Source organism: Polyodon spathula, chromosome 3 (assembly GCF_017654505.1).
Source record: "Polyodon spathula isolate WHYD16114869_AA chromosome 3, ASM1765450v1, whole genome shotgun sequence".
NCBI classification, from domain to species: domain Eukaryota; kingdom Metazoa; phylum Chordata; class Actinopteri; order Acipenseriformes; family Polyodontidae; genus Polyodon; species Polyodon spathula.
In genome coordinates this window covers 9866603-9892919 of record NC_054536.1, presented here as the reverse complement: position 1 = coordinate 9892919, position 26317 = coordinate 9866603, and the positions used below count along the sequence as shown (strand labels likewise).

The following is a 26317-nucleotide window of genomic DNA, read 5'->3' as shown; positions in this document are numbered from 1 at the left end:
TTCTCTATTAAATGTCATTTGCCATGTGTCTGCCCAGTTCTGAATCTTGTCTAGATCATTTTGAATGACCTTTGCTGCTGCAACAGTGTTTGCCACTCCTCCTACTTTTGTGTCGTCTGCAAATTTAACAAGTTTGCTTACTATACCAGAATCTAAATCATTAATGTAGATTAGGAATAGCAGAGGACCTAATACTGATCCCTGTGGTACACCGCTGGTTACCACACTCCATTCTGAGGTTTTTCCTCTAATCAGTACTTTCTGTTTTCTACATGTTAACCACTCCCTAATCCATGTACATGTGTTTCCTTGAATCCCAACTGCGTTCAGTTTGAGAATTAATCTTTTGTGCGGGACTTTGTCAAAAGCTTTCTGGAAATCTAAATAAACCATGTCATATGCTTTGCAATTATCCATTATTGATGTTGCATCCTCAAAAAAATCAAGCAAGTTAGTTAGGCACGATCTCCCTTTCCTAAAACCATGCTGACTGTCTCCCAGTACCCTGTTACCATATAGGTAATTTTCCATTTTGGATCTTATTATAGTTTCCATAAGTTTGCATATAATAGAAGTCAGGCTTACTGGTCTGTAGTTACCTGGTTCAGTTTTGTTTCCCTTTTTGTGGATCGGTATTACGTTTGCAATTTTCCAGTCTGTCGGTACCACCCCTGTGTCAAGAGACTGCTGCATGATCTTGGTTAGCGGTTTGTAAATTACTTCTTTCATTTCTTTGAGTACTACTGGGAGGATCTCATCCGGCCCAGGGGATTTGTTTATTTTAAGAGCTCCTAGTCCCTTTAACACTTCTGCCTCAGTTATGCTAAAGTTATTTAAAACTGGATAGGAACTGGATGACATGTGGGGCATGTTGTCAGTATCTTCCTTTGTAAAAACTTGTGAAAAGTAATCATTTAATATATTTGCTATTTTTTTTTCTTCATCTACGATTTTGCCATTTGTATCTCTTAAACATTTAATCTCCTCTTTGAATGTTCTCTTGCTGTTGTAATATTGGAAAAACATTTTGGAATTGGTTTTAGCTCCCTTAGCAATGTTTATTTCTATTTCTCTCTTGGCCTTTCTAACTTCCTTTTTGACTTGCGTTTGCAGTTCTGTGTACTCTTTCTGCGTACTTTCTTTTTGGTCCTTTTTTAATGCTCTGTAAAGTGCCTTTTTTCGCTGAATATTTTTTTTAATTGATCTATTAAACCATTTTGGCAATTTAGTTTTACATTTAGATTTGTCTACTTTAGGGATATAATTGTTTTGTGCCTCTAGTACTACATTTTTGAAGAACAACCATCCTTCTTCTGTGGGTGTTTTCTCTATTTTACTCCAATCTACTTCTGTTAGTCTCTGTTTCATACCTTCATAGTTTGCTTTTCTAAAATTGTAAACCTTAGCTTTAGTCATTTCTTTTGGGGATTTAAAAAACACTTCAAATGAGACCATGTTGTGGTCTGAGTTTGCCAGTGGTTCTCTGACCTCTGTTTTAGTTATTCTATCTTCGTTATTTGAAAAGACTAAATCAAGGCATGCCTCCCCTCTAGTGGGTGCCTTCACAAATTGTGTTAGGAAGCAGTCATTTGTCATTTCCACCATTTCTATTTCATCCTTCGCGCTACCCACCGGGTTTTCCCATTTTATTTGGGGGAAGTTGAAATCCCCCATTAGTATGGCTTCTCCTTTGCTACACACATTTCTAATGTCACTGTATAACAGATTATTGTGCTCACCATCTGAATCTGGCAGTCTATAGCATGCTCCTATTATTATGCCTTTTGAATTTTTGTCCGTTATTCTGACCCATATTGATTCGGTTTTATTTTCTTTGTCCAGGTTTAACACCTGGGCTTCAAGACTGTTTCTTATGTATAGCGCTACCCCTCCTCCTCTTCTGTCCTGCCTGTCTTTCCTATACAGTGTATACCCACAAATATTAAATTCGTCCCCATCACTCTCAGACAACCACGTTTCTGTAACACCTATCACATCATAGTTACCTGTTAGTGCAGTAGCTTCAAGTTCTAGAATTTTGTTTCTGATACTTCTAGCATTTAGATAAATACATTTAATGGTTGTCTTACCTGAGTTGTTGTTCTTGTTTTGATGCGGTCTCCCTTCTGTTTTTTTGTTGATTTCTCCCCCCTTCCTTTCTAGTTTAAATGCTTCCGAACCTGCTCGAGGATCTTTTCTCCGAGTAGACTAGTTCCCTTGTTATTTAAATGCAGTCCATCCCGTCTATACAGATAGTCCTCGTTGTAGAATGTGGTCCAATGATCAAGATAGGTGAAGCCTTCCCGTGTGCACCACGTCTTCAGCCATGCGTTTTGATTAATTATTTCCAGCTGTCCATATGGTCCTTTGCAAGGTGCGGGTAGTATACCAGAAAATACCACAGTTTTGGTTTTCTCTTTTAATTTCCTTCCTAGCTCTCTGAATTTGTTTTGCAGGGATTTTGGTCTGTCTCTTCCAATGTTGTTTGTACCAATGTGGACGACTACTAATGGAATTAATGGAATCTAGAATGGCAAGACTTAGAAAACAACAGACTCACAAAGTCGCTGAAACCTCTATGCTGAGCTTTGACCTTCTGACTGATGCACACACTTGATTTTATTCATAATTTCAGAAAATTACATTGAGATTAGTACCTATAAAAGGGGGGGGCGGGTGGGCGGGGGGGGGGGGGGGGCATGTATGGTTTTCCTAAAATGTAGAAACAAGTAGAACAAATAATTAGAGCCACCTGGTATATAAATACATGTCTTGGCTTGTGAATATATCAGCTTGTCTATATACTGCCTTTGCATTACTTCATCAGTACTAATACTGTTCAAATGCATTTGGAATAGGAGCAATGGAACAACCGCAGCCACACACAATCAACAGCATCTTCTTCAGGCTGAAGATTAAGCATCTCAAGTTCCATTTCAACACCCACAGTGAAACGGCCCGCATTGCAAGTTTATGACCTAAGTTATTGTTGAAATGCTCCACACTGCCACGCTGCAGTGCAGAGGCTTGGTCTGCTTGCACATCAGGCCTTGGTGCATTGAATCACTGAGATGATTCCATCCTCCCAAGTTTTGACAAAGGGTAAACATGCCAGCAGCAAGCTTCCACAGTTTGTGAAGGATTGGGGAGGCTAGCTTAATTCCGGTTTCTCATTTTCTATGCTCCCAGGTGGGGAATTGAAAATATATAACTTACTGTCAAATAAGCTAACCCTATTTACACGCCCCTCATTTTAAGATATTGCCAGCTTTAATCCTCCCACTACAGGAGAATGATGTAAGCCACATAATAAGCCTACAACCAGAGACACATATTCAGAATATGTAATATTCTCTATGATTTGGATGATCTCTGAGTTTCATCACTCACCTCTGTTGCTAAGTGAAACATAGCAGGGTTAAAATGAATGAGGGGAAACATAGTACAGTAAATTATGCCTTTGCCCGTGTCATTTACATTCATTGTATTTCATCTCCATTTTACCTTTCTATACTTTCAGCCTAAAGGGTGTTCCCAGCTGTCAGACTTGGCATCTCCATGTCATCAAATGGCTCTAAATCAAGTTGATATTTTGATACTCTCCTCTAATTTGAAAAGTGCCAAAGTGTGACAGCTACACACCTAATCATATTTGAATATACTATTCACAGATTTAAAATTATCTCTATGATTTAGAATTCATATCTATAAATAATAATATCCCAAACATTTACCCGTTAAAGGCATTTCTTAGATTAAATACTTTATAATACATGCTTGAATAAATACAGACAGAATGAATACATTAATGTATGTCTTTGTGTATTCGTTTTCTGGGAAGTGTAGCACAGCTTGAACAAAACAATTTGGCATAAAAATGACACGAGGAATGATGATACTGGTTCAATGTTTTGCTAAGATTATGTAAAGGTTCTTATTTTAAGCAGTCGCTCTGTGATAATGGAGGAGACTGATAGACCTGTATGACAGTCTGGCTCAGCTGGTCTCGGGGGGATCTGCTTGCAATCAGCAGTGTACTGTAGAGGCAGAGTCACACAGGCTCACACAGGCTTCTAATGAGCTCTCTGGAAATCCTGCTAAATCCAGCACTGGAGCGATTTAACAATCATTCGTTTAAAACATCTATTTCTGTCAACACACACTGACAGTCCTAATACACACGCATTTCAGACTCTTTTCAAAGCTGAAGGTGAAATAATTTAATTAAATAAAGTACTGCAATGGTTTAAAAAATGTGTCCATTAACTCCTGTCCAATTGAAATAAACACTGCATTGAATTAATTTTAACACCAAGGCAGAAAAGTGATTCTCAAGCATTTCTAAAGATGCTACAAGAGTTTCTGGAATACGTAACTGTATGGTTAACATCTGTAAATAAATAAATAAATAAATAAAATGAAATAAAATAAAATAGATATTTCTTTTTCAGGCATGTTGTATTCCTATATAAAAAATGCACAAACCACAATTCTTATTCAGCTGTATGTTCATTGACACGCACACACAGGGTGTTGATTTCAAAGATTTACCCAGGTTAGGTTTATTCAGGTGGATTCTGAGAGTACAGAGGACATTTTGGATCATACTGTTCAGTGTGTGGTTGAATTCTGAGTGTGTGAGTAAGTGGTCGTTCCACATTCTAGCACTTGGCCCCAAATGTCCATAAAACTGTGCATAACCTCTAAAACCTTGAGGTTAATTACAGTACTGTGATGTGGCTGTATACCAAACTGCCTGTACAGTGTTTATTGTTGCAGAAACAGCTAGATATACAGAACAGACCACTCCTGTGGACTCCCTCCTAGCCAGACTCCATGGATCACGAAGCATAGCTTGTAGCACATAGTTGAGAGATTATTTCAGTAATATACAATTTCAGGCTGCCATGAGTGACAGATCAGGGACTAGCCAATAAGCCTTGTTTACAGGCATTGATTGATGGTCCTTTTGCTTCATTCAGGAGAGCAATAAAATGCACTTATTTTCCAACTGAGCAGGCTACAGTATTTTAGACACATAGAAATGTAACGAGTTTCCTCTGTGGCATTACAACCGGTGCCTTAAAAAAACAAATGAGTGATTGAGGTTTAAATCAAACTTTTTAAAATTTTATTCCATGAATGAAGGCAAAATGTGACTATCATTGAACTTGTAAAATGAAAATCAAATTTCAGTTAGAATATTGTGACAGAACTACAATGATTCTTGGTAGTAAACTTGTGAGGGCGCTAAGCAGCGAGAACAGAGTTCCCTGGGTGGGCTGGTCAGACAGTTCTTTTCCAGAGTTCAAGAGAAGTCGGCCAGCTAGAACAGGACCCCGTTGCTATAACGCATTGACCCGGAAGGGAAACGATGTGGCAGCCGCAGATTGGAGAGGCCAAGGGGTCATATGTGATAGCTTAAAACGGGACGGAGAATCGCAATCTCTTCCTTAGCATTGGTTTGAATTGCTAGAACCGAGAAGGACTGCGAGAGACTCCTAAATGAAAATTGTATCGTGAGTGTTGTGTTTTGTTTGTTTGTAATTGTCTTGTCTTGTACGTTACCAGACAGCTAACACAGTTCCAGAGCTGTCGCCAAGGGCCAGCACTAAACCGAACAGTACTTCACCATTGTCATAAATATAGACTTGTATCACCCACCACAAGCACTACTGCACGCACCCAAGACTGGAGACCGTGTCTTTATTATTGTGGGGCGGATATAGTTTATTATTTGGGACTGCATTTCCCTTGTTATTTACACCGTGCTGTACATATTGGTGTGTATTTCCAGGGGATTATTGTTTGGTCACCAGACCTGGATAAAATAAATAAAAACTCCTTTCCAAACAGGATTACAAGGCTCTGTCTGTTTCATTACCGCACTGCATCACTCCTGCACTTGTTTCCACTTTGCCACAAACATGCAGACTTTGTTCAAATTAAATAGCACACTTGCAGTGAAATGGTTCCAGTTTTATCTAATGTGTATGTGAAAGGGTATCATCACAGACAATCACTGTCAGAAATAGTAGACCCAGTTTGTTAAACATTAGCGTTGCGGTTTTAAAAAAATGTACAATACAATCGCAAACACATACATTTATAGAGTTCAATGTATTTTAAATGTATAAATCATTGCGCTGAAATAACACTAATGTGTTTTGGGTAGGCTACACATTACATTATGAGCAAAAATATAAATCTGTACAGTACGCCTATACAGTATACAGGACAGTAGTAAAATCAAATGAACACCTAGCACACTTTTACTTTAGCGTGTATGCTACCCTTATGGTAACACAAAATAAATTGTGCTGCTGAATAAAATATTGTTTTAAATTGAAACTTAACGATTTTTGAGTGGTTTTTTGTTTTGTTTGTTTTGATTATTATTATTATTATTATTATTATTATTATTATTATTATTATTATTATTATTATGGCACTTACAGGAGGACTGCCATTTATCGTTAATACGAATTTCAAAGGACCAGGAACACATTTTGCATTATACCACTAATTCGAATTATCGTTAATAGCCTATAAGCCAAATGTATACTGTCAGTTTTTATTTAAGTTAGTCAGGGGTGCAGTGCTAAATTGTGCACCATTACAAACCACCTGCACATTAACAGAATAGGTGTGTTTCCTATTCCTATACAGATGCTCAGAATGAGCTGGAGGGGGGTAGTTGCACATGTGTGCAGTCTATTGCTCTTAACACATTGGGGAAACCAGAAATGTCATAGAAATGTGTTTTCAAGGCTTGTAAGTACACTCTGTTTTTATGGGAAAATAGGTATTTGGCTGTTTGCCTCAAAAATGCATTGAGCACAACTGGCAAAGCACGAGAAAAAGTGGACTGGGAAATTCCAGCAACAATTGCAACATGCTTTCAAAAGTTCTTAACAAATTGATGAAATTGTAAGTGTTACAAGTGCCTGCAGCTTTTTTACATCTTATTATAATATTTGAGAACCTTAAATTGCACTATCTCCACCCCCTTTTTGTGAATATATGCAGGAACACCCATAACTACATATTCATCTAAGCTTGAACTGCAAACAGAAACTGCTGCCGCAAAGCACTCCCTAAAAAGTCGCAAATAGCATTGCACTTGTCTAGTACATTTCACCCAAGACTTCTGACTCATTTGCAACTGGTTTGCGAGTATTGCGACAGGCACAGCCCTTTAGTAAACCTACCCCTTAGTGTTTTAGCTATACCATGCAAAACCCTTATGCTGTTCAAATGAGAAGTGGTATTATGCACATTCCTTTGGGGTTCACGAATTCATTTTTAGAAAGACATTGATATGATTTGTTTTATTAGTATGATGTGTTGCAATAACACAAGAAAATAAAATAACACAAAATATTCTATCAGTTTTTAGCACAGTTCTATACAAATCATTATATGGTGTGAATCTGATTATTGTGTCAGATTTACCCAAATAAATCTGATTACTTTATGTTACATTGCATTGTGATGCCTATGATATTGTACATGTCTTTTTGTGGTCAATATGCCATAGCAGTGATTTGCAATTATTCCAAAGCAGTGGTGTTAATGGTAACAGCAGCGTATTTAAACTGATAAGAGTTAGTGTGACAAATAGGCTTTTCCTATCAAATCCATGCTAATAGGCCAGAACAGCCCCTGTTACACTACATTATAATTAGAAGAGACAAGAAACCTTTAAACCACTTGGCACAATTTACTTTGAGCTAATAGGCTCTTTCTCTGGGAGATTTGATAAGCATATAGTGAATGACATTCTTGTATAAAAGAGCTCCACAGCATTTGTCAGTTCTTATCAAACACAGGTTCCCACAGCAAAGTCTTTTACAAAAATAGACCCTGGGGATTGAAGTTCTGATCAGAGAGATCAAAACATTTTCTTATTAAGGTCTGCACTGGTGAAATGAGTCCCACTGGTGTCGGATAATTACCAAGTTACCTACATCAACTGAACAATATTCCGAGCAAATTGAAGAGGACAGGGTTGCAAGTCCTAATAAAGGCTCTTTCTGTTTTTAGAAGGTGTTAGTTGTGGGTGTAGTTCACGTTACATAGAAACATTGAAAATATCTTTAATAATATTAACGCATCTACAATAAAATGCCAACAGGTGGATAAGTAAAAGCAATATTAGTGCAAAGATAAAAAAAAAAAAAAAACACCATAACAAGAATTTAGTCATAGTTATCCCAAGAGGGAAGCTATATAAGATTTTGCACAATAGATTTGTTTCTTTTTTGTTTACAATTTTCTTAAATGAGTTTTAACTCAATTTTTTCCTGAAATATATGAATACAACATAACAATAAGATCTGCAACAGAAGAAAAGGGGCACCAATGCCAGGGTTTCTTTCTAGTTGGAAAGTATGTGGAAAGTAATGGAAAATTGACTGTACAATTGTTATGACACTGGCAACAAATGCATACATTTTTATAACATGGATCTGACGTCATCTTGTGCAGAATACTTTTTGTTTTTAAAAGAACCTCACTAATATGCATGGTATTTCCCAACCAGTAGGATTCCTGGTTGTTGCTATTAATTATTAACATCTTTCTACTGCTATAGGTTCCTAATTTAATATTATTCATCTCAGGCAGAAAGGTTCTCATGGAGAGGCTGGCCTGCAGGGATTGCCTATCAGCTGCCCACTCCCGATCAGAAGGCACATGGATAGCTGGCAATGATAGATCTACAGTAATTTACTGTGCTCTTCCTAGACACACCTCAAGGGCAAGCATGTCCCTATGTTTCCAAGGAGAAACCGTCCTCCTGTCATGTGTGAACAAGCTTCAGGAGCTCCCAGAATCTCCAAGCCAAGTCCTGATCCCATCTGGAGTGCTACAGATGGGACCTGAACACACTGCCTGAAGAAGGGAGAGCCGAGACATTGGAGAGATTCTGGATGACGAAGTAATACATCAACTAGAGTATTGTTGTTTATTAACCACCAGAATGTGGTTTATTTAATCATTTTAAAATTACCTTTGGCAGAATTTGTCCGTGCCCTGTATAATGGAGCATGTCAGAATGCACTTCTGTCAACTTGTAATACACTGACATATATCTATATATATAATCTTCAATCTCCATGTTGCAATATCCAAGCCAGAGAAGACAAGACATTGAAAATATGTACTGTAAATGGTCTTTATGTGTAATTAGCTAGGACAAGGTTAACATTATTCCATTTATTCAACGTCGACTTTTATAGAGGGTTGATTGGCAGGTGTGTCAGTTTCCAAGACTGCACAAATTACTAATGTTTCAAGAGGAACAGTCTTGTAATTTATGATGAAAATTAACATCCTCTTAAATTGTATTGTATTGATCTAATAAACCAATAAATTATTTTAATCAACTTCAATCTGATTGTACAATCTGTATTAATCTATATAAGACACTGCACACATGCTAAAAGGATTTCGTATATGGTTATATTTTTTTCTTCCTTGCTTTTTGTTTTGTTTTGTTTGTTGCATCCCTATAAAAATATAGATTAAAATGTCCATGTATCATAGTTTGCTTTAACTCCCTGTGATATACACTGCTTGCACATGCTTTACCCCTTGCCATTGCAATGGTAAACTTCTGAAAAGCTAGTTTAACCATAGTGTTAAATCTAACTTTTGAAACTGTGACGTTGGGAATTTGGGGGTAAAGTTCGAAAGTGGTCTACTGTGCTCCAATAAAAAAATGCTGATCTCAACTGAAAGGAAACCAGTGGAACACAGCCCTTCTGTTAATCAAATTGAAGGGGATTATCTGGATTACTACTTACAGTCTGTAAGTAACAAAGCAGTCTAATTTATATTCTAACATAATTTTCTACCAGTATATTTTTTTCAGTGCATCTACATATAATTATGCATTTGATTAAGTACCACGTAGCTCTGCTTTTTTGGTTGTGCTGTAACCACAGTCCGAGTCGACTACAGACCACATAAAATCCGGAGGCAGTCTCGCGATAGTCATAAAAACTTTGCATGACGTGTGTTGCAGAAGGGAGCAGACTTAACAAATATCTACTTGCAGGTTGTGAACGTTTATTTGTATGACTTCTCTCTTGGTGTCAAAAATAGTCACTTACATAAATCGAGTGTTATTACCGTAGTTGACCTGTCACAGTGCTGCACGAATATCTGTGTGAATTTGATCTTTACAGACGTCGTGCGAATGCTGTTTGTCATATTACTGTATGTAGTCTATAAATAGCTGCCTATGTCTGTACTTTCCATATGAATTTAAATTGAGATGCAGTTCAAAAAAAATATTAAAACGAGAATAGTGATTGTTGAGTCAGTGGCAATAACCACAACAATAATTGCAACTAGTTTCCGGTTTGCATGACAAGTTGCGTAGATCAAACAAGTGAATACAGACTAACTTTTCTGCAGCATATCACAGGCGGTGGGTGACCTGGTAATTTTCCCCACCCCCTCCCTAATTCCTGAAAGAGTCGCGTGGCGGCACTGTTCTCACTTCTCTGACAGACAGGAGGCTTTTGAATAAGCTTAGTTACCGAACAAACACGGTCAGCATTAACGTGCCGACTTTTATATTGTGCAGCGCAGGAACTACATTTGCAAGTACATGCTGTACGGTTGGCTGGGTGTTTGTTTAAGATAGTTTACTCATTTATTGTTTAATTCAAAGTACATGGAAATCAACCATGCAAACACATACATATATATTTTTTTTTTTTTCAAAAATAAAAACAAATATGTCCATAACATACACCCATAGGCTGTAAATTAAAAACGAAAAAGTTAATAAGCATGAAGACTATCTCAACAGTATGTATATAACAGTATAAATGTCAGTGAAGTTTGGAAAATGCTTTATTGGAAATTGTTAAGTGGTAAGACAATATATCATTAGGTAAGCAGATGAGGAATCATGCTAAGCTATATTAAATGTTTCATCACAGTTGGATAAGCAGTTCTCCAAATCTATAAAACACATTTTAATTGTAACTCCTGCCTCCACTATATCTTCTCATCGGGGTCGATGCTAAAAACAGGTACAGATTAAGTGATCTTTTTTTTTTGTTTTTGTTTACAGTCAAACCACCTCCAGCACCAATTCCTATGATAAAATAGAAGAAAAATGTCTGCACAAAGTGGTAAAGTCCAAACTGTACTGGGCCTTGTTGACCCGAACCAACTTGGACGCACCCTGACCCATGAACACCTGACCATGACCTTCGAGTTCTGTTTCCAGCCACCACCGCCTGGCCAGGAGTCCCTTGCTGATGCACAAATTGAAATGCAGAACCTGTTCTGGTTAAAACAGAACCCCTACAGCAGCAAGGAAAACCTGCTGCTGAACCAGGAGACGATGGCTGTGAAAGAGGAGCTCCTGCAGTTCAAGAGAGCAGGTGGTGGCACCATCGTGGAGAACACTACCACCGGGATCCACAGAGACGTGAAGACTCTGAAGTGGCTGTCACAAGAGACAGGGGTGCATATCGTAGCTGGGGCTGGCTACTACGTGTTTGACACTCATTCCAGTGAGACTCGCAGCATGTCCGTTGAGAAGGTATAGTGTGTTAAATGTGCAAGTTACTCAAGAGAAGATTGGGTATACCAGAGCTCTGATTCAATGTGAGTGAAATAGAGAGCCCACTATTCTTAACACCCCCTAATGTGTGGTTAATGGAAGTAAGGGGTTATGGGCTTCCCTGACCTGGAGTCAAGGGAGAATATTGTAAAATGTGTGGATTTAACAGCTCTGGTCAGAACTTGTCAAACATCTTAGAAGAATAGAAGAAAAAAAAAGAATCAAAGAAAAAAAAATCCCATGTACCAGAATCAGTCAAACGTAATGCTACTAAAAAGTCTAAAGCCTTGTTTTTATCTGCCAATAGGATTGAGTTGAGAGTCATTTAAAATCAGCCCTGTTCTTTCCATTGGCAACAGAGCAAAATCAACAGGATTTGAACATGACAATTTGGAAAACTAACTGAGAAAACGTGCTTGCATGTTTTTAATCTTAACAGAACATATTGTTTTGTGTTATGTCTGATTGTGATTCTGTTCCTCTGATTGAAAGGCATCATATACATTCATTGAAAAGTGTACTAGACTTTTTAATTGCACTCATAGTCTTTGAAACATCCAGACGTCAGAGGAACATCCTTTGTGGTGTCGACAATCCAAAGCATTTGTATGTTGCTTTATGGCATTGTATACCTGCACACTGTATCATAGAAGAAGTAGAACAAGTAAGATGTTTCAAAAGAAAAATAAATGTTAATATGTAGATTGCCATGTCCTTCAGCCATAATACTCGTTACTCGTAATTTATTTTGTACAATAACAAAAAAATGAAAATACAGTACAGTTAAAATAATAATTATTATTGAGCAAGAATCAATCTCTATATTATTTTTTTTTAGCTGACAGATATTATTGTCAGTGAAATTGAACATGGAGCTGATGGCACAGATATCAAGTGTGGTGTAATTGGAGAAATTGGGACGTCCTGGCCTATAAGTGAGAGTGAGAAAAGGGTTCTGCAGGCCACAGCCTGCGCGCAGTCTCAGCTCGGCTGCCCCGTGATCATCCATCCTGGAAGGAACACTGAGGCACCCTTCCAGGTAATCCGTATACTGCAAGAAGCAGGGGGCGATATCTCAAAAACTGTGATGTCTCATTTGGATAGGTAAGTGGTGCTGTATTTATTGAAATATGTATTTTAAATATTGTTCCCTCAAGTATAAATGACAAGAGTTCATTCTAACAGGGACTCTGTCATTCATCTCATGCCTGCTGTTTAAAATCCCTATTACATTTTAAACTTACACCATTAATTCTGCACAGTGGGGATTATAGTTAATGTGTTGTCATTAAAGTCTACTTTTTCTAAAAGCATTGTCTTTCCCCTGTTCCTGTGACCTTTCATGATTACAGAAATGGGAAAGGTATGTTTTCCATAAGTTTAATGTCAGCGATCTTTCTTTAAATGATTTTGCTACCCTGATGAGACACGTACAGATATTTCCCCTACACAGATGAGACACGTACAGATATTTCCCCTACACAGATGAGACACGTACAGATATTTCCCCTACACAGATGAGACACGTACAGATATTTCCCCTACACAGATGAGACACGTACCAGTTGATTCCACCTGCTTCATTAATCACTTGGTGTTGTGTCAATATTAAACCAGTTAGAGGTACGCCCGAACCGCAGGCCTTCATAAGAGTTGTGTATGCATTTGCTATTCTTTAGGACAATATTTGAAAGTGAGAAACTGCTGGAGTTTGCCAAGCTTGGAAGTTACTTGGAGTATGATCTTTTCGGTACAGAAATGCTCAACTATCATTTCAATCCTGACGTGGATATGCCAAGTGACAGTGAAAGAATTAAAAGGTAGGTTTTCATTGATTCCCAATACAATAATTCAGTTAGAGTTTTGTTTTGTTTTTGCTTTTTGAAAATTCTATTTGTTGGAACCCTCCCACTGAGGTATAAGATTTATTTTCCAGTGTGAACAATCCTTCACCAGCTATTTTACAACTCTGTCAAACTGAGGTGAAGGAGAAATTATGAACATTTGCTCAAGGTCACACAGTGCCAGAAGTTTTATCTTTGCTTCAGTTATTTAAGCAATCATTAAAAATGTTACTATAGTATTTAATTTACCTGGTATTTATATACTCTTTCATTGTTTATTCATAATGAGTCTTCTTAGTTCACCTAAATCTATACCACACTAGGGTACACCGCGTCGGTACATTAAAAGTTATGTAATTGTTCTGTTTACAATGAATCTTGGCACCCAGACTGGAACGTTCTTTTTTCTAGAATTTTGATGTGATCATACCATAATCGTACTATACAATGTTCTAGATTTTGTAAATGCACGTTCCAAGCGTGAAACACCTGGAGAGGGTATGGCAGTGACACTTTGATTCAATTAACATCTTTCCATGGGTCAAAATACGTCAAATTCCAGGGTGAAGTGAAGAATCGTCATTTCACTTAGGCAGACATACACTTCCTTACGTTCTGTAATCCCATGTTAAGAAATACTTATCGCACAACTTCAGAACAAATACCCAAAGGGTAAGCCAGCCTGGGAAAGGACGCAAAGCTGCAGCAGTGCTTCCCCGCTATTGTCAAAAGTATTTTCTCAGGAATTTCACAGCAAACTTCTATGAATAATCTCAAAACAGGTTAATATGACAGGAAAGCTATTGATAGTGATTGTTGCATTGCTGAGTGAAGAGGAGTGACCACGTTCATATTATGTACTTCAACCAATAAACTTCAGTGGAATTAGTAGCAGTGGTAGCATAATGGCACAACCATTGCACAGCAATCTGTTTTTTTTTTTGCTATGAGGGAATCATAGCGCCTCTTTAATTATGTGTAAATGACCATTGGTGCAGCACTTACAAATTTGTTGTAAACCATCAAAATAAAAAGAGGTCAGGGTCAAGTGGATTTGTTTCAGGAATAATGGCGCTACTGTGCTAGCGTGTTGCTTCTATTGTTGTTGTAAACATAGGCAATGTATGACATTAATTTGTAAAAGAAAATCTGTGAGCAGAAGTAGGTAGACAAAGTACATCACTGATTGCAATCACTGGGCATTGTGCAACATTGGTTGTGGTTAGATGATTTTCTCAGAATTTGTTTCTACCAGCAACAAGCTTAGTGAACAGTTCGGTGCAGTTCTTGGTACACATTTGAACTGAAACTGAAACCAGTTCTAGTCACTTCTTTGGTGAGGGGAGAATAGACCCAATTGCTTATGCAGGAGAGAGAGGTGCATGTTTCTGCCACAGAGCAAAACAAACAGCAGTGGTTCAATATACTTTTTAATCTCTATTAATCCCGCTGGTGTCTGCGAAAGAGCAGGTTTATCAGATCAATAAATTAGACCCTATTGTATGTGTGCAACTGTGACATATAGCAGAACATTAGAGCAATAAATATTGAAGCTCAGCATGCTCAGCTTGGGTTCCATGGCTTGAATTTGTCAACCTCTAAACACATCCTATGGCTTATCACGCCTACATAACATTTAACTCTGTATTCTTTAGGGGCTGTCTTTAAAGGCCAAATGCACGGTGACGTCTTCCATAGGTTGTATTGTTTTCATTTGTTAAAATAATCACTGTTGAGTATTTCGGTATGTTTGCCCTGCATGTTTTCAAAGTTCTAGCACTGTTTCTTTTTTAGTGAGCTTCCTGATTGTGAAGGTGAAGAGCGTGAAGGTGTCATGGTTGTCAAACAACTTCTGCGAGCCAGTGGCCCTTGTGTTATTTGTTCTGAAGTGATAAGCATTTCTTAGCACTGAGATTTGCAATAGAATTACAGGAGATTGGGAAGTGTATTTCTGTCTCGGTAACAGGGTGATTATTCGGTTTGTATTGAACTCATTTTGACCCATGGAATGATGTTAACCATATCAAATTGGTACTGGCTTACCCCCTCGTTCCAAAATCTAGAAAAGTATAGTACGATGCTGGGTGCCAAAAGTCATTGTAAACATAGCCATTATAATTCCGACTATAGACTGGCGTACCCTGAAAATAGTCTGTGTAATGATGCAGAAGCAACAGCTGCACTCACCTTGTCTGCAAGATAAATGCTCCTACACCTGAATAAAATACATGTATTTTTTTTTATCGTGGTCATGGCCTCACACAAACATTTTCAATAAAACTTTTCCAGGAAGTTGATTATTTATCTCCCGTCACCATACAACAATAACTCTTTATTTTGGCCTATATTTTTAACTCCCTTGAGATAAATATATATATACTTTTTATTTTTTTTTGCAGTGAAGGTTATTTATATTTTCCCTCAGGTTTTAAGTCAAAGGAAGAAACATTATACAAACTTGGTAGACCTTTTTTAGACTATATAAAGCAAGCTGTTCAAAGGTGCAACACAATAACATGATATGGTTTGATTAAGCTTTGCATGGGCGTTTTTGTTACAAGACGCTGTTAAACTTATTGTGAATCTGTTGGGAAGAGCCATGAAGTTCTTACCTCCCAGTGAATGTACCGAATATTCAAGCAGTACATGCAATTACTTTTTTTTTAAGTACATTTGAAAATGTTCCATATAAATTAATAACAGTCTTTACTGGTTTAAATACTGTGTTAATATACCAAAACCAAATGGTTGTGAAATATACCCACTGTACTTGAGTTTATGTATATAATCCAGGTGCTGCAAATGCATACTAGACCACGTGCTTATAATTGTTGTTTGTTGTTGTTTTTTACAGACTTTGTCTACTGATAGGTGAAGGTTTTGAAGACAGAATCGTAATTGCCCATGATATACACACCAAAAACAGGTTAACTAAATTTGGTGGTCATGGATATTCTCACATCCTAACCAACATTGTCCCAAAAATGCTTCAAAGGGGCATCACCCAGCATGCTGTTGACAACATTTTAGTGGAAAACCCCAAACGCTGGTTAACTTTTAAGTAATCATATATTTGAATGTAAGAACAAATAGTAGTTCATGTTTTTACAAAGTGCAAACTGCAATAAAGAGAAATGTAACCATACCTTTAATCATTAAATCATAGTCCTTGACACCAAAAATTATTTTGGTTATAAATGCATGCCAACATTTCAGTGTCTTTGATCAGCACTGCCACCATTGTATCACGACAAATCTTACTGACAGATCCTGTTTGTCGCTAAATTCCTAATAAAATACTGTATGTTTTCTAAATGTACAGTTCAAATGGATTGTCTTGGTTTCTGCCTCAGCTTTGTGTCTGTTTGTTTGTGTGTGAGGGGGAAAGCAGTCTTGAGGATCTTTTATAGAACTATTTTTGTTGTTGTTGAAATAGTGATCAGGCATAGCAAAAAAATGATCTACAAACAAAAACATTAGGGATCTATACATAAGACACAGAACTGTACGATGTGCAATATTAAAGCCATGTAGATAAGTTGCCTTAAGTGATTGCCTGGTATTATATATATAATCTCATATATATACACACACACACACACACACACACACACACAATACTGTGCAAAAGTTTTAAGCAGGTGTAAAAAATGCTGTAAAGTAAGAATGCTTTCAAAAATAGACATGTTAATAGTTTATATTTATCAATTAACAAAATGCAAAGTAAGTGAGCAGAAGAAAAATCTACATCAAATCAATATTTGGTGTGACCACCCTTTGCCTTCAAAACAGCATCAATTCTTCTAGGTACACTTGCACACAGTTTTTGAAGGAACTCGGCAGGTAGGTTGGCCCAAACATCTTGGAGAACTAACCACAGTTCTTCTGTGGATTTAGGCAGCCTCAGTTGCTTCTCTCTCTTCATGTAATCCCAGACAGACTCGATGATGTTGAGATCAGGGCTCTGTGGGGGCCAAACCATCACTTCCAGGACTCCTTGTTCTTCTTTACACTGAAGATAGTTCTTAATGTCTTTCACTGTATGTTTTTGGTCGTCATGCTGCAGAATAAATTTGGGGCCAATCAGATGCCTCCCTGATGGTATTGCATGACAGATAAGTATCTGCCTGTACTTCTCAGCATTGAGGAGACCATTAATTCTGAACAAATCCCCAACTCCATTTGCAGAAATGCAGCCCCAAACTTGCAAGGAACCTCCACCATGCTTCACTGATGCCTGCAGACACTCAGTCGTGTACCGCTCTCCAACCCTTCGGCGAACAAACTGCATTCTGCTACAGCCAAATATTTCAAATTTTGACTCATCAGTCCAGAGCACCTGCTGCCATTTTTCTGCACCCCAGTTCCTGTGTTTTCTAGCATCGTTGAGTCGCTTGGCCTTGTTTCTACGTCGGAGGTATGGCTTTTTGCCCGCAAGTGTTCCATGAAGGCCACTTCTGACCAGACTTCTCCGGACAGTAGATGGGTGTACCAGGGTTCCACTGTTTTCTGCCAATTCTGAGCTGATGGCATTGCTGGACATCTTCCAATTGCGAAGGGAAGTAAGCATGATGTGTCTTTCATCTGCTGCAGGAAGTTTCCTTGGCCAACCACTGCATCTACGGTCCTCAGCGTTGCCTGTTTATTTGTGCTTCTTCAAAAGAGCTTGGACAGCACATCTGGAAACCCCTGTCTGCCTTGAAATTTCTGCCTGGGAGAGACCGTGCTGATGCAGTATAACTACCTTGTGTCTTGTTGCTGTGCTCAGTCCTGCCATGGTAAACTGCCATGGTAAACTGTCTTCAGCAACCTCACCTTGTTAGCTGAGTTTGGCAATTGTCATTTCTGTCCCCTCTGCAACTATGATTTCCATATTTATACCATAGTTGCAGTGGAGCAGAAATTACAGCTGCACAGGGGCTCCCGAGTGGCGCATCCAATAAATGCACTCTGCGTGAGTGCAGGATGCACCCTATAGCCTGGACGTCACTCGTTAAAGTTTGGGCTATTCCACAACCGACCGTGGATGGGAGTTCCCAGGAGGCGGCGCTCAATTGGCTGAGCGTCGCCAGGGGGGGCTTAGGTCAGCCAGGGTGTCCTCAGCTCACCACACATCAGTGACCCCTGTAGTCTGGCCAGGCACCTGCGGGTTTGCATGTTAACTGCCCGGGAGCTGCGTTGTCCTCTGACACCGTAGCTTCTGGATGGTGAATACGCAGTGTGTAAAGAAGCGGCCGTCAACAGGCACACGCTTGGGAAGAAAGCATGTGTTCATCTTTGCCCTCCTGAGTCAGCACAGGGGTGGTAGCAGTGAGATCAGCAACAAAAAAAATAATATTTGGGCATTTCAAATTGGGAGAAAATAACAAAAAATAATTGGCAACGACTTATTTTTTTTTAAAAAAATAAAGAAAAAATAAAAATAAATTACAGCTGCACAACCAAAGTAGTCATTCCTAAAACCATGTTGCATCATAAAAATCTTACTAAGCAGCCCTCTGATTCAGAAATGGCAACCGTCAATTATCTCTGTAAATAATTATCTAAACAGAAATGACAGGAAAGAAAAGTATACATGACACACATAGCAGGATATCAAAAACAGGAAAGAAATGTCAAAGTATCCCTTAAGGAAATAGCAGGCTGCAGTGCCATCTGTACTGCAAGCAGAGGTGTGAATGAGCTTCAGTTGCTGACAGATATCTTCATGTTCTTTTAAAACCTGATTGAGCAGAAAATAACAAAGGCGGCAGTGTCAACAAAATCATTCAGAAAATCAGTAAGAAAAGTGAGACATAGAAATGAAGTAATATTTTAATGAAGTGCCAGGACCTAATTATGGTTTAGAAGCTCTGGTAAAATGTTGTAAAGAAAGAGAGTGTTTGCCTTGTAGTACTGTATGTATGTATTTTGTATTATTATTATTATTATTATTATTATTATTATTATTATTATTATTATTGTATTAATTGAAGTTAAGCTCATTACACTTTTACAAGCATTGTCTTATTGTCTCAGGAGTGTTAATATGATGGTAGAAAGAGATGATCCTTTGAAACATCATGGGGTTTACTCCATTGATTCAAATGGCTAGATAATGACACTATTTAAATCATTAGCATTTTATATACAGTCATTTTAATAACACAAATACACTCAAAAGACTCAATTGTACTTTTGGGCCCAAATTGACAGTTTCACAAATCCTGATTAGTATTAATCTTGGATTACGTAATGTTACCTGAGGTAATGTTGTCCAAGATTAACACCAATCAAAATTTGTGAAACCAGTTGATTGGCACCTATTTGACTCCAGTCAGCTGCAACATGTAGGTTAGCCACTGTATATATCAGTTGAATAAGATCATTTGTTTTACATTTCATACACAGATCATCACAGATAATCAGAACTAAACAAACTGAATGTGAAAAAAATGTATGCACAAATCACAAGCACCTTAGTTAATCATCATAAAAATAAGTATGTTTTAGTTTTGTAGGAGGCTGTGTTTAAAGAAACAGGCTTGTAAACAGGAAGTCCCCTGTTGAAATCCCAGCTCAGCCACTGACTCATTGTGTGACCCTGAGCAAGTCACTTCACCTCCTTGTGCTCTGGGTAAGATGTTGTTGTAAGTGACTCTGCAGCTGATGCATAGTTCACACACCCTAGTCTTGTATCTTGTAAAGCGCTTTGTGATGGTGGTCCACTATGAAAGGCGCAATATAAAAATAAAGATTATTATTAAAACAAATATTGTAACTAATTACAAATATTGTAACTAATTAATTAGTGACCATCACTCCAGGACAGTATGTCAATAAATAATACCTATTTGTGTATGTTGTTCTGTCAGCAAGATGTGAACAAATTAAAAAGTTATAGAGCTCTGGTTAAGCACTGATGGCTCTAAAACTGAAAATTAGCAAATGATCTATGAAAATGTAATGAAAAAAATGACAGCTAGTATTGTGTAATCAGTTTGCTTTCTTAAATGATTTGTTAGCATTTCTAAATAAAATCACTACCAAGACCCAACTTCCATTGGTAGAAAGTTGCTGCTTTCTTCCATGTCGTTGATTTACAAGACAATCTTCTCCAATGTGTTAATTTAGCTGCTGGCAGATCATATTTATTACATACAATTTAAAAACAACTTGTCATTGAGGATATTTTGCTATTCCTTAATATTTTGGGTTAGCTTCTTCTGAAGAAAACATTTATTGAATGTCAGTGTTTAAAACAAAATACTGTCACTTCCTTTTGTGGTCCAATTATTTTTAGTTTTATTTCAATATAAAATCTCAGTGTATATTTGTATATGTCACTTACAGTTTCAAAGCCTGCTGAGTAGGTGCTGAATTTGCTGCGGATTTTTTAAGGCTGCTTGGAGAGAACCAGGAACACATTTTTCTATGGCCAGCAGAAAATCATGACTCAAATATAACGACATCTAGAGAGTGTACTTCCGTCAATATCAAAGCAGCCAATAAAACCAAAAGGTAAATCTTTATCTTACTAGATTTTTGATACTGAAGCAAAAGTTTATTATATGAGCATCAGCAATTTACACTACCCTTGCATTTGTAAAAATGAAATACCTTATTAATATGTTTGTATTTCATAAAGCAGCTTTTCAAGTTGAAGTTTGTTTTATTCTTTTATACAGACTAAATGGTTACTGAGCATATCAGCTTTGCAGTTGTCTTTCATAGATGTTTTGGAGAAGCGTATCCATTGTAAATTGTTAAACTTCCAATGACACCTTCATATAAATGAGCCGATTACATTACCTAGGCAGGCCTATCTGAGATCTGTGGTAACATGACAGTATTATCAATTGGCAAACTTTTGGATGACATGCAGCACTTGTATCCTTTTTTTTTAGTAGGTTCTGACAAGTTCTAAACATTTTAAAAAACAACCAATTAAAGATATGCCTTAACCCTTTAAATTCACTGTGACTTTATACCTACTGCTCAGTTTCATTTGAAGGCATTTCAAATGGTTCACATATCCCTTTGTCTTTCGCATGACCACAGCATGTGACTGTGCAGAAGCCCAAATTAAAAAGCACAGCTATTCTGTTTCGAAGTGTATCTTTTGGGCATGAAAATGAATCACGCACATTTGGTTGTAGTAGCCCGAGGTATATACTAGTGCTAAATTCCATTGTGCTCAATCTTGGTAAGCTTATTGCCAGTGAAGTTAATTCAAAATGAGCCCAAATCAGAGGAGTATAGTTTTTACCAGTTTAGGCGTAGGCTTTCAAAATAACTATGAATCTAGCATTCTTTACACTAAAGTTTAAGGTAAACAGTGCCTTTATAGGGAATCAGAACACATATTGCACTTTCATTTACATTGTAAACCTGTTTCTCACCACATTATGAGTGGACGATAAGCATCAGAATTAGCAGACAACTCTCAAGAAGCATTGGCAACACATGATTGAAGCTGCTAGATGATACAAACAACAGTGATATAATAACGAGGGATATTTAGTGCACAATCTTATCATTTCTCATAAAAAGTCTTACATATAGGCATCAGTTCACACAGACAAGAAATACACAGGTAACTGCTTTGGTGGTAGAAGGTTACACATCTGTTTGACTCACATTTTTACAAGGGGAGTCTTTATAGCACACAGATGTGAGTCGGGTAGTTTTAGCTTGCTTCTTGTTCAGATCCACTCAACGGTTGATTGCCCAATAAAATCTACTTCCAGCGAACTGACTGAATGCTAGGGATCCAGCCCTCTGACTTTTGAAGGGGGAAAAAAGTTGTTTTAGGGTGACTTAATCAGCATAGATGATAAATCCAGAAAATGTGCTATATTTGTTGTTGTTTCCTCCATGTGCTTTCCCACCGTCCAGTTTAATATAGACTTCGTCCCCTGGCTCCAAATGCAGAACCACACTGTTGCTAGCATAGTCATAGTTCTGGTCAGCATCCTGAGCTATGGCACTGGCACGGACCTGCAAACAACAAAAACCTCTATAAATACATTTCAGGAGTTTCAGGACAGCCCCTCCCCCACCCCCCCTACACACACACACACTATGAGTTTAAAGATTGGATTTATGATAATGCAAATGCAAAGAATGTGAGGTATGTGGAGGTTGACTGGAAACCAATTTGCCATCAAACCTGCTTGATTTGAGGGACCACTACCTGCCCCCCCCCCCCAACAGTGATTGTACTTAGGATAAGTTTCTGGCGGAGCATTAGAGAAAAAAAGATAGTCCTTGCATATAATAAGCTAATTGAGTCTACCAACTGCTTCTCAGAAGTACATTTGTAAATAAAATAAGTTGGAGGAACTGTGGGCAAAAACTAGTGAACTTTCTGTTTGTTGTAAACCACAGTCAACCAACAGATCTATATATGCTTTCTGTCTGCATGCATTACCTCAGTCCCATCTATCGATAGAGATGTACTGTGTCTTTATTGATAATAAATGGAGTAGATGTATGGCCACAACCTCATCTCCTTTGGGGTCTGTTTCCTATATAGACAATGTGTCATTTTGCATTCACTATAATGGTTGCTTGTGGACAGGCAGCTGGCTAATGGAGCTGTGTTTCCCAGTATTTTCTAGTTTGCTCTCTATATGAACTCTAAAAGAGCTCTGTAATACAGAACAAAAAGCACTAAGAGCAGTGATTAGAAGTAGCAGGCATTCATGTTTCATATTTGCCAGAATAATGGTCAGAGCATGTATCCTTGGAAATATTTTACATGTTGTGAGGCTTTGGGCTTATACCTTCCGTATGTGGAAAGGGCCATATTAAAACAGTACAATATATTTTTGGTCTATCTAATAAACATATCAATGGGTATGTTCATTATCTATTCAATATATTATTTTTCATTGAAAAGATTCAGAAAAAAAGATAAGATATTATTATTATTATTATTATTATATATTATTATTATTATTATATTATTATATTATTATTTATTATTATTATTAGGCCCTTTGCAGTGTGGTTTTTAATTCTTTCAATTTCCCAGTTTTATTCCTATTAGTTTGTCAAGGGATTTACTCTTCTATGTGACCCATTGCCAAACGCATGACAGTATTTGTCAAAGTGAATAAACGTTTGCTGTAAATTTGTTGTCTTAAGACTTGCAAGTGTGGTAGTCCTATGTTTTCAAGAACTCTCTTTGAAATATTCAGCAAGTACCACTATTGTAAAAAAAAAAAAATGTATAAGAATTGTATAATTGTATAAGAGTCTATTTGGTGAATCTTCTAACACAAGGGAGATTCAAAGTAAAATATATTTATTATCAGGGAATCATAGTAGATATTAGGAAAGAGTGCTGTGTTCATTCTCTCTCTCTCTCTCATCATATATATATATATATATATATATATATATATATATATAGAGAGAGAGAGAGAGAGAGAGAGAGAGAGAGAGAGAGAGAGAGACCTGATCTATTGCGAGTTTCTCTAGATACATTGTTTTGTAAATTATCTACATCCAAAAAAAAAAAATAGATCCTTTTTTTTTTTTTATCTCTAACAGTGTGGCAATTACTAAAACTATCGACCGTTACATATATACCTACTTATATATATATATATATATATATATATATATATATATATATATATATATATATATATATATATATATATACCTACTGGCATACAAAATATTAAATCAGAAATTCTGATATAAAGAAAGTTGTATTTGTCTAAGATGACCATTCATAAACTGTCGGAGATTCCAAGCTTGTGTATTGAAATATAAGCCATGTACAGTGTTACCAGAACCTTTATTAAAATGAATACATTCGAGTTACCAACCTGTCCGCAGTATAGGGATACAACTAGACCACCTAACTACTGCCGCTGCATCAGAAAAACACTGTGAAGCTGTTAGAACTCTATTCAAATAATCTCTGGGATTAGACATGTCACGTGTATTTTACCTTGATTAATCCTAGTGTACAACCTGCTAACTAATCTATTTTAAACAATGCATTGTTTTGCGTAAATTTTTAACTCCTCCATCCTTTCAACCTGTTGAAAGACAGCTTACATTTTAACAATTTTAAAACATTTCTGACCGTTTTCCTTTGCTTTTTCCTTTGGTATTATTATTATTATTATTATTATTATTATTATTATTATTATTATTATTATTATTATTATTATTATTAGTGTTTTTAAGAAGAAAGAAAAATTAAAGAAAGAAGAATCTCTCCCACACCTGCTTATGCAGGCAAGTGCAGGGAGAGAAAGGAAACACTAAAAAAGTGTTCTTTAATAAAAAATAAAAACACTAAATCAACAAAAAGGTGCACTACTACTTTAAATAAATTGAATTATAAAAGTTTTCCAAAATAAAAAGTTTAAACAACTGTTTTTAATGTTTTGAATGTGGAAACGGAAGTGCGACCTCTCAGTAGTAATCATATTTAAGGTCCGTATGACCGGACTGCACGAGCTGTCCAAAGACAGCTGGAACTTAAAAAGACGAATCTTAACTAATTTAACTGAAAAAAACGGTCAAAAGACTGTAAATTAAATTACCAATAGTGGTGGTGTATGTTGTGTTAAATGTTATGAGATTGCACACAATCGTTTCCTTTCTGACTTGATGTATATATATTTTTTTATAATTGAATGTTTGGTTTCATGCATATTAAGTTTAGTATATTATCTGTATTTTACACCGACTGAAGCTGACTATCTGAAATGTCACTTCAGTAATTCCCTATGAGATTGTTTTCCTCCTGCGCCCTTTAATAGATTAACTTTATTTTACTTCATGCTTTGCGTTATATGCTGTTGCTCATTTTATTAATATGTAGACTACTTTTCAAGACGTCTGCGATTGCTTCTCTGTTATTGTTGTATATGATTCTTAGCTTTAGCTCACTTGTCCTCTTTATATACCTGGTTATTTTTGCAGAGATCAGCCCACATGCTGGTCCCGTCCCCTCCTCGCATCAAGATGTGGTAAGTGAAGAAGTAGATTCCTGGAATGGAACATGTGAATTTCCCCGTAGTCGGGTCGTAATGATTGCCCAGGTTAGTGACTACATCGTCGAATTTAAGCACCTCGTAGCCTTCGTGTTGCTTCTTCAGACCAGCGTAGAAAGCGATCTTGGGGACTGTGCTGTAAGTAGCGGCGCTTATAGCCCCAGCGGCTGTGTTTGATCCTGGTGGACCGGGTAGTCCGGGGCGTCCAGTCTCTCCTTTCTCGCCAGGAGGGCCCGCTGGGCCGGGTAGACCCGGTTCTCCGGGAGGACCCCTTGGACCTGCCTTCCCAGGACGACCAGGTTCCCCTTTAGGACCTTGGATGAATGTTGGTAGGGACTGGATTAGGTTGGGATCGGGGACGGTGTCTGCCGTGGCGGTGCTGGTTGGTGATTTAGTCCCATAAGGATCACACACCATGCGGCAGGTTCCAAGCATCTCGTAGTGAGCCGAGGTTCCAGCTGAGTTGACCAGGACCGGGATTAGGATGACTAGCACGAGGACCATTACGACCCCGAAAACTCCAGCAGCGATGAGCCGCTTCCTGCCGACAAACCTGGTCAGAGCAGGGCGAATCTCTTGTCTGCTTTTGGACGGAATTTTGGTGGTTGACCAAGGACCTCCTTAAGAAGAAATAAATTATACCCAACTGTTTTAGATCTTAATTAAATGTTGGCTTGAGCTTATTTGCTGATGCTGGCTCTCTTCTTTGTCTTGTTTCATATGATCGCTCAGTCACTTCAAAGATCACTCACAGGTGCACTGGGTTAAATAAAAACACAATCTTCTACATCGCTCACACCTCCGCTTTAAATCTCTATATCCACGTGCGGCTAAGAGGAGCAAACCACCTCTCTGAAGTGAAGAATCACACTCCTTTA

The 26317-nt window shown here is 37.5% G+C and overlaps 2 protein-coding genes across 3 annotated transcripts; one reads left to right on the top strand and one right to left on the bottom strand.

Annotated features, from left to right (window-relative positions):
* Positions 1 to 9716: 9716 nt before the first annotated feature.
* LOC121312699 (phosphotriesterase-related protein-like) lies at positions 9717 to 16766 on the top strand. 2 transcript variants are annotated; one of them, XM_041244389.1, is made up of 5 exons: positions 9717 to 9814; positions 11093 to 11569; positions 12429 to 12694; positions 13270 to 13410; positions 16289 to 16766. In XM_041244389.1, the coding sequence occupies exons 2-5, from the start codon at positions 11138 to 11140 to the stop codon at positions 16497 to 16499; spliced, it is 1050 nt and encodes a 349-aa protein (XP_041100323.1). In that variant the 5' UTR covers positions 9717 to 9814; positions 11093 to 11137; the 3' UTR covers positions 16500 to 16766. The 2 variants fall into 2 exon arrangements, with proteins under 2 accessions (XP_041100323.1, XP_041100324.1); XM_041244390.1 differs by lacking the exon at positions 9717 to 9814 and adding an exon at positions 9999 to 10063.
* A 3360-nt stretch (positions 16767 to 20126) lies between these two features.
* Positions 20127 to 26086, bottom strand: c1ql3a (complement component 1, q subcomponent-like 3a). The gene is made up of 2 exons (XM_041240440.1): positions 25353 to 26086; positions 20127 to 22413 (listed from the first exon to the last, which is right to left on the bottom strand). Exons 1-2 carry the CDS (start codon positions 25941 to 25943, stop codon positions 22234 to 22236), a joined length of 771 nt encoding a protein of 256 aa, XP_041096374.1. The 5' UTR covers positions 25944 to 26086; the 3' UTR covers positions 20127 to 22233.
* Positions 26087 to 26317: the final 231 nt, after the last annotated feature.